The sequence below is a fragment of the Tupaia chinensis genome, unplaced genomic scaffold (genome assembly GCF_000334495.1).
Source record: "Tupaia chinensis unplaced genomic scaffold, TupChi_1.0 Scaffold000668_1, whole genome shotgun sequence".
Lineage (NCBI taxonomy): Eukaryota > Metazoa > Chordata > Mammalia > Scandentia > Tupaiidae > Tupaia > Tupaia belangeri.
In genome coordinates, this window is record NW_006160190.1 from 195,860 (window position 1) to 204,473 (window position 8,614).

General features: G+C 59.7%; 2 protein-coding genes across 2 annotated transcripts in view; both read right to left on the bottom strand.

Annotated features, from left to right (window-relative positions):
* PRAM1 (PML-RARA regulated adaptor molecule 1) overlaps positions 1 to 2,254 on the bottom strand; it is a 10,527-nt gene extending 8,273 nt beyond the window's left edge. Inside the window, exon 1 of the mRNA XM_027776351.1 lies at positions 1,834 to 2,254. Coding sequence (XP_027632152.1) covers positions 1,834 to 1,836 — 3 coding nt within the window. The 5' untranslated portion in view covers positions 1,837 to 2,254. The remainder of the gene's footprint in view (positions 1 to 1,833) is intronic.
* Positions 2,255 to 8,337: 6,083 nt separating this feature from the next.
* Positions 8,338 to 8,614, bottom strand: part of ZNF414 (zinc finger protein 414) — a gene marked incomplete at its 5' end in the record, with an annotated part of 6,327 nt that continues 6,050 nt past the window's right edge. Inside the window, one exon of the mRNA XM_014592164.1 lies at positions 8,338 to 8,591. Coding sequence (XP_014447650.1) covers positions 8,449 to 8,591 — 143 coding nt within the window. The remainder of the gene's footprint in view (positions 8,592 to 8,614) is intronic.

Sequence of the window (8,614 nt, forward strand, 5' to 3'; positions counted from 1 at the left end):
CCCCCCAGCCTGTGGCCCCCACAGTTGCCCCTCCCCAGTAGCTGGTGCCCTCGGATCATCCTCGACCTGCTGCTCCCCCCCACCCCCGCCACGTCCTCAGTCCTTTCTGTTCTAATTTCAAAATACATCCGGAATCCAACCACTTCTCACTGCCTACACCCCTGTCACCCTGCCAGAGGAACTGTCCCCTGTTGCCTGGATCACTGTACAGGGCTTAGCCTTCCTGCTCTGCCGCCTGGCCCCCACCCCTGCTCCTTCCCCCCATGGCAGCTGGAGGAAGCCTCCAGTCGGTCTGTGCCCCTTTGCTCGAAATACGACAGTGCTTCCTCATCTCGTAAGAGCTGACGTCTCATGAACACCCCGGCCTCTCCCACCCAGCCACTTCGTCTTCTACGCTCCTCCAAAGTGTAAGCACCCACCTTTCCAAGTCAGGGTGTTTCCCTTGCCCTTTGCACCAGGGACGCGTCTCCTACCACGAGTCCCTCCTTTTCCTCCCGCAGGTGTCGAGCCAACATTACCTTGTGAGAAATCCCTCTCTGAGACCACCCTATTTAAACTGATTCCCCCTTCTCAGAGCTCCCCATCCTCCCCGACCTGTGTGATTTAATGTTTGTTACTTTTAAATGTGTCTTGACTTGGTCTGTTTTGTACCATGCCTCTCCGTACTACCTCCTCACCTCTGCTCGCCCCTGCTCAGGTCCCTGGCAGCCCTGTATGGCAGAGCGGACTCATGCATTGCTGTTTTCCCAGTGTGTGGCACATAGTAGGTACTCAGTAAATACTTGGCCACAAAGGCATGCCTTCAGTCTGACCATCGCAGACACACACAGATGTTTGCAGAGAGAGACTCGGATCCGCAGAAGAAGTGGGCATGGGGTCGGTCTCAAAGGCGCCGACACCCCAGCTGGCAGTCAGGGGTGCTCACAGCTGATGGCGCCCACTGGGACCAGTAGGCAGTGCCCCCAGGCCTAGGCACCACTGGGCATGTGCGTCCCCAGGGGACAGGCCAGCACTGGCGGTCACAGTCGCAGACAGATATGGCCTCTTCTCACAGACCCTGCCTCAGGCCCCTAAGCCCACTTCACCTGGGGGCACAGAGACTGGGGGAGGAGAAGGGCCTTTGGCCCTGTCTGGGCCTCGCTCTCCCCATCTAGAGAACAAGGGATCAGGAGCGCCCCCGGGTAAGGCCGTGGTTCCTACCCATGGCCTGGACTGCCTGGGTTAAAGCCCTCGCCCAGGTGGGTGCCGGTGACCACAGGGCTGGGTAAATCAGGGTCAGCAGGTCATGACTTGGGAGCCTGGGAGGGGGCAGGGACAAGGGCAGCAGGTGCATGACCCACTTTGTCACCCACAGGAAGCCCCTGCCCTCACCTCGGCGGCCTGTTCCCAGGTTGCCATTGATACTGACGGGGGGCAGGGGTGGAGCAGAGAGGGTCGTGGGGTGGACGACGGAGGGGACCCCAGTTTCCCCAAGGTGGGAAGTCGCGAAGAGAGGAGGAACCATAGCAAGAAAACCAAGTTGAGTCCGAGAGGTGATGGCAGTCGGACATGGCGTAGGGGCCTGGCCAGATAAGGACAAGCCCAGACCGCAGTGATCCAGGGCTGTCCAGGCCCTGGGTCATCCCACCTGTCCCCTGAATGGTCACAGCCCCTGCCTGAGCCTCAGGCCTGGCAGAGCTGGAGCTGGCCTGGAGGCCTGGCCTGGCTGCTTCCCACCTCAGGGCTTTTACAGGGACCTGCTCTGGGCTGCTCTCCCGGCTCCCCTGCCCTGACGCTCCCTCTTGGCACGTGCCTTTCGGTGTCCTGCCATGCCCCTGGCTTCCCACCACTCACCATGTCTGCAGGCAGGTGTCGGGCCTCTGGCGAGAGGGACCTGAGGCTGGGCTGCTGCCTTCAGGAAGTCACTGTGGCTTCTGCTCCACGGGCCAGTGTGCAGGGTGGGGGCTGCTGGTGAGGTGGGGAGGGCAGAGAGGAAGGAAAGGAGGCGGGGACGGCCCCAGCCTGTACTCAGATCCTGCTGGGCACTTCTGTCCCCCTGAGCTCCAGTCCTGCATGCCACGTCCTGAGCTACATCCCGTTCCTTGGTTCTTTGACTCCCTGTTGTCCTGCCTCCTTGAAACAACCACCTGGGTTCCAGAGAGGACTCAGTACTGGGTTCCCGTGACCCCCTGCCTCCAGAGAAGCCAGCTGAGGCCAAATCCAGCCAGAGCCAGAAAGCCACAGGAGGGGAGACCTTGGTGGGGAAGAGGTGTGTTCAGCTCAGGAGACCCCTGGGGAGGACAGGAGGCCCAGGACATGGGCTGATGGGTGGGTGAGGCCCCATCTGCCTGCCTTGCCTCATCCACCTTCCTCATTTCAACACCTCCCCGCAACCCGATTCCCAGCTCTGAGCAGGACTTCCCTGTCACATACACGGAGGGGGAGGGGGCAGGTGTCCCACAGCCACTGTGGGGGGCTGGCACCAGAGCAGAGGGCTCAGGTTTGGGGTGTCAAAGGCCTCGACCCTGGATGGAGGGTGGGGAGGTCTGAGGGCACCCCAGTTTCCCCAAGGTGGAAAGTTGTGAAGACAGGAGGAACCGTGGGTGGGGAACCAAGATGGGTGAAGGCAGTCGGACATGGTGTGGAGACCCGGCCAGATAAAGACAAGGCCCGGACCACAAGGCTCAGGGCCTGGAAGATGGGTGACCTTGTCGCGGGAGCTGAACAAACCAACCAACCCACCAGAGTGCAGAGCCCTGATTCTCAGTTTGGCACACACTGGAGTCTCCCGAGCAGTTTACAGACAGGGCAGACAGGCCCCCGGGATCTGACTTGATCAGTCGGGGTGTGGCCGGAGTGAGCCAGTGTCTTAGACCTCTGGCCTGTGCTTTAATGGACAACTCAGATGAGAAGAGCACTGGTGGGACCAGCAGTTGGCGTAATGGCTACATCGCTGGACTCCCATGTAGTCGTTGATGGTTCGAGTCCCAGATCCAGTGCATGCCAGGGGCGTGTGCAATCGTGCCCTAGATCCCGAGAGGAGAATGGAAGAGAAGGGATTGTGGCATGGCCATCCACCCTGGGGGGTGATTTCTCACTTTCTGTCTCTCTGTCTTTTCTGGCGAGCGCACGCGCCCTATAGCAACCTCTGGGGGGAAAAAAGAGCACTGATCAAAAACCACGTCTCCCTGTCACCCTGAGGTATTGTCCCAGCACAGAGTCTGACTTAGGTGACGAGTCAAGGCCCCAGCTGTGCTGCTCTACCCGGTCTGTGGACCACAAGGTAAGGTCGCAGATGATGGGAACAGAGAGGATGAGCTTTTTTTTAAAAAAAAATTATTAAATTTCATTTATTCATTAATTTTCTTTTTAATTTGACAGAGACAGACAGAAAGAGGGGAAATGAGAAAGCAAACTACCAGGTCCAGGACTTGAACTGTGGTCAGCCATGTGAGAATGTCCAGCACCTTAAGCACCATGCCACCTGCTGTCCCTAGGATGAGCTTTCTTGAACTTAATTTTCTAGTTTGCTATAGACAGAAATCTTTCGCTTTATGTCTCTCTGTCTCTCCCTGTTTCTCTGGCGGGCACACATGCCCTATAACAAAAAAAAGAAAAAAAGTTTTGCTGGAGTGTGTGTGTGCTGACTAGAGAGACAGGAGAGGGAGAAAGCACCCTGTCCATGGGAGATGGTCATGCTACAATCGCTTCTCCATTTTTCCTCCTCCTGTGGCCCCACACACAGCTGGTGTGTTTTTCAAGTTGCCGGATCAGGGGCTCGAACCACGCGGTTGGCCATGTGAAATCTAGCCTCCTTCAGCACCCATCTGGCTGTCTCTCGAGCTTATTTAAAAGGGAAGAATCGGGGAGGAGGACTCCTTTGTCTTGAGCACCGTTTCTATCCACCCTGGCTGCTAATTCAATGGGAAATGACGACGTCAGCACTCTGCCGCTTCTGCACCTGTGCGTCCCTGTCCTGAGCCACAGTTCTGGGGGTCGGGGAGGGCAGGGATGACGAGGTCAGGGTCCTCTCTGGGCCTTCAGGACCGCGGTTCGGAAAGGAAGAAGAATGGAAAGGACAAGGGAGTGCTGGCTAGGGACATGCCGCAGGCGCTGTGACTAGGCAAGCAGGACGCAGTGACAGCTGATCCCTGCCCAGTTCCCTGGAGGTCGGTGAGACAAGTTCCAGCCTCCAGCCTGGCGGGTCCGCAGTCCCCGCGGGGGTGGCGCGCACGCTCAGGCACGGCCACCAGGGGGCGGGAACGACCCCTCTCCTCTGAGTGACACCTCGGAGACGGATCCCTATCGGAATCCCGCGGCGCGACCTGGGACCTGGACAGACGGCTCCAGCTAGAGCCGCAGGACCGGAAGCCAGAAAAGTGGGGCCGGTGTCCGCCTTGGGGAGCAGGACTTCGTTAGGGTGCGGCCCTGGAACTGCGGGATGGTGGTGGCGCGGGCCTGGGAGTTTGGGGGCGTCGAGGGAAAGGAGCCAGGAGCTCAGGGAGGCCGGGAGGGCTGAGCGCTCAGGGTGTCCATGTTGGGGTCCCGGGCCTCGCGGAGGAGGTGGGAACCCGGGGTCGGAGTGCCGTGACCGGGGTCACAAGCAGGGGCCAGGGATGTGCACCACCTGGACTGCAGCCGCCTGCAGCGTCAGCCTGTCCAACGGGAGCCGGCAGTCTCCGGCCAACCTCTCCGGCTCGGCCAGAGCACTGCCCGGCTGGGATTCCAACCGAGACCGGCACAGGCGATTCCCGTCTCACACTCTTGGGCGCCCCCTGCTGGGTGGAACCGGGACCTAAAGTGACTCAGTTCTCCGTCCTGGACATCGGAGGGGGCCACCCTCTGCTGGGTCATAGCTTAACCAGAGAGAGGGCAGGGGCTGTGAGAGCTAGAAGGGGATGGGGGAGCGGGCTGGGGGGTGGAGTAAGGCTTTCCGGGGAGCGAGATGGTTGGGGACAGTGCTGAGGACAGCCCAGCTCGGGGCCCCCGCCGGCTCTTACAGGCAGAAGAGGGGCTGGGGGACAGGTCCTTGCCCAAGGCGTCAGCTCTGGGTCTCTCTGGAGTTGGACTGCAGGGAACACCTGGCAAGATGGAGTCGGACTAGGGTCTGGGGGACAGGGGACATAGCGCTCTCCTGGGAGATGAGGGAGAGGTAGGGGCTGGGGTTGAAGCTCTGAGGCTGCGGCAGGGCCCTGGGAATATGGGAACAGGGGAGTCACCCCATGACTTGTAACTGAGCCTAGCTAGAGGCAGGGCGCTTCTAGCCTCACCTCTGTCTGCAAAATGGGCCTGTCTCCAGGGTTTTCTTTTCTTCCACGAGAAGGATAGACACAGGCACCAACAGGTTCTCCTGCCGCGATCCACCCCTGGCCTCAGCCAGCCAGGATCATGGGCACACACGTGTGTACAGGGACACCTGGAGACACGAACCCGAGACCTTCCCAGGTGAGCCGGTCATTGGAGTGCTGTCACCACTGCAGGCCATCCTCTCTGGGTTCATGAGAGGGTCCCAGGCAGCCACGGACTGAGGCCAGAGGCATGTGGCTCACACATTGCTCCCTCCAGCCCCCCTTACATTTTTATTATTATTATTCAGCATGTGTGTGTGCATGAGAGACAAGGGAGAGTCCACGGGGTCTGATCATGCCCTGGCCCCCTTCCTCCAACCCTCCAGCCCTTCAGATCCTGGGCATCCGTGTGTGTGTCCAGCACATTTCAAGCTGACCTGGAGGGGGATTTGAACTGTGGGCACCATGTGGGATTCAGCTTCTCTTGAGCACCGTATTACAGAATCACTGAGCCACAGAGCCTGCCTGGGCCCTTGCTGGGTCCTCTCCGTCTCCAATGGCAAGCATCATGACACCCATTGGGGTGGCGTGGAGGATAAGGTGGCTGGATTCCATCGGGAGTCCCAGAGGCAGCAGCTTGAAAAATGCTAGGCCCTGGGGGAACCAGCAGCTAGCGTAATGGCTATGTCGCTGGACTCCCACGTAGTCGACCGTGGTTCGCGTCCCGGACCCGGTGGCTTAAAACTCATGCCGGGCGCATGTGCGTGCGTGCCCAAGATCCCGAGAGGAGAATGGAGGAGAAGGGATTGCGGCGTGGCCATCCTCCCTGGGGGGTGATTTCTCGCTTTCTGTTTCTATGTCTCTGTCTGGCGAGCGCACGCGCCCTATAGCAAAAACCTCTCCAAAGAAAAAAAGAAAAAAAAATGCTTGGGCCTGGGACCAGCGGACAACTTAACGATTATATCGCTGGATATAGTCGACTAGGATTAAAGTCTCAGACCTGACGACTTAAAACTCACGCTGGCCACGTGTTCATGCGTGCCCAAAATCTCAGGAGGAGAATGGAGAAGGGACTGGCTTGTCACCCCTCCTGGGGAGTGATTTCTCACTTTCTCTCTGTGGCAAGTGCGTACACCCTATAGCAAAAATCTATCAAAAAAAAAAAAAAATAGCTGGGCACATGTGCTGTTCCCTCCTCCCCCACCCCCAGTGCCACCAAAAAAAAGGATGGATGAAAGTGAAGGGCAGGGAGGTTGGGTCTTCCCCAGGGTCACAGCCTCATGGCTCTAAGGCTGTGGACACAGCTCAGCCGGCGGGGTCCCTGACGGCAGCCTGGCCACACGGCTGGTGCGGAGAGCAGCCAGCCACCTGAGCCATGTGGCCAGCATCTCGGCCGAGGCCCCCAGTGGGGCCGCACCTGGATCCTCCTCCTCACAGGAGAGGCTGAAGGGCCTGTGGTCCCCCACCCCACCGGGAGGTGCCACAGTAGCAGGACTTTGAGCCCCAGCTCCTCTCCCTGGGTGGCTCCAATGCCGGGGTCTGAGGGTTAAGATAGTGACATGAGGACAAGGAGACCAAGGGGTGATGAGAGGCTTAGCCCCTGAGGGTCCTGACCCTGAGGATCCTGGCCAGGGGCTGACGGGTATCTTGGCCACTGATGCCAGGATGAAGAGTGATAAGAGGGCAGGGAGGAGGGAAGAGGAAGTAAGGAGTGAGACGAGGGGAGGTGGGCCTAGGAGGGCTTGGTCTCGCTCATAGGATGTCTGCATTCCCACGGGGAAGAGGAGGGGAACAGGGAGTGGACCCTGGAGGGGGTGGGGCAATTCAAGATGGGGCTGGTGAGCTACTGGGAAGATGGGGTCTTCATCCAGCGGGCCGTGGGCAGCCACTGAAGACCCTGGGCTGGGGAGGGGTGCAAGCCCAACGGACCCGGTTTCCGGTGGTGTTCAGACTGGGGGAAGGGCAGGAGCAGCTGCTGTGGGTACCCAAGGACAGAGAGACAGGGTGTCAGGACCTGGGTTGGGGACTGTGAGGCTGACCAGCAGATGGGAGTGAAATGGGGAAGGGCTGGGACCCCATTCTGACTCCCCGGGACGGGAACAGGGGCGGTCCTTGTGGTCAGAGGACCGGAAACAGGGCAGGTTGAGGAGAGATCTCAGGCCGTCTCCCCAGGCCTGGCCTTGACCCACCCACCTCCTGAGAGCTGGGCAGGGCACCTGAGGGTCTGAGGGCAGCAAGGATGAAAATAAAGCCTGAGCCCCAGTCTGCCACACTGCCCAGCTGTGTTCCTTCCATGGCACCAGACACTCCTCCTTCCCTGTGAACTGCACTCCCAGGACCTGGGGGGGCCCAGCCAGGCCTGCCTGGGCACTTTCTCAGGAAGCCCCTCCCAGCACAGCCCAGCCTCACACTCTTGGGACTTTTTTAATTGCCAGCAGGTGCACCCCCATGGGGCATGATCACAAAGCAGTCCCCTTCTCTTTCTCCGTCTTGTTGGGATTTGGGGCATGCACAACCATCTGGTGTTTTTCAAGCCGCTGGGGTCAGGATATGAACCACATATGGTTGGGATCTGCCTTCCCTAACCACCAGGCAACCTGCCAGCTGCTCTGGGACTTTTTTTTTTTTTTAATAGTTTTGCTATAGTGCGCATGTGCTAAGAGAGAGAAAGTGAGAGATCAGCCCCCGGGAGGGATGGCCATGCATGCACACGGGCCTGGCATGTTTCTCACGTTGCTGGGTCTGCGCCTGAACCAGTCATTCACGTGGGACCCAGCACCTTAACCTCCACGCCAGCTGCGGCCCCTTCCTCCGGCTTTCTAAATAAGAGCTGGTAAACCCCGTCCTATCTGGCTTCTGGAAGTAGTGGACAGGACAGGATGCTGGCTTCCCCACCTAGGGCAGGGTGGGCAGCACTGAGCGGGAGACTTGGGTCCTAGAGCCAAGGTGACAGGGAAGATGGGACACAGGTGGACTAGGAGGGGACAGAGCAGCCCTGGAGGTGCCCCTCCGAAGGTGTGAGCTCAGGACTGCGAGGCTCTGGCCAACTGCGCATGGAGGGGCTAGGGACCCAGACACAGCACAGGCTGCGGGCTCAACCGCCTCCTTTATTGTCCTCCCTCCCCAAATTACAAAACTATGCACACCCCAGGGCCCAGCCCCACCCCCAGCGCGGTGGGGTTCAGAGCGGTGAGAAAACCGGATCCCCCTCCGACAGCAGCGGTGACACCTTGGACTTGGACGCAAGCGGGGCCGAGTCTGGGTGGGGCAGAAGAGGGGGCGCCTGAGCCTCGGCCGCGCCCCTTGCCCCCGGCCCCCGGCCCTCTCCACCCGCGCAGTCCTCGGCC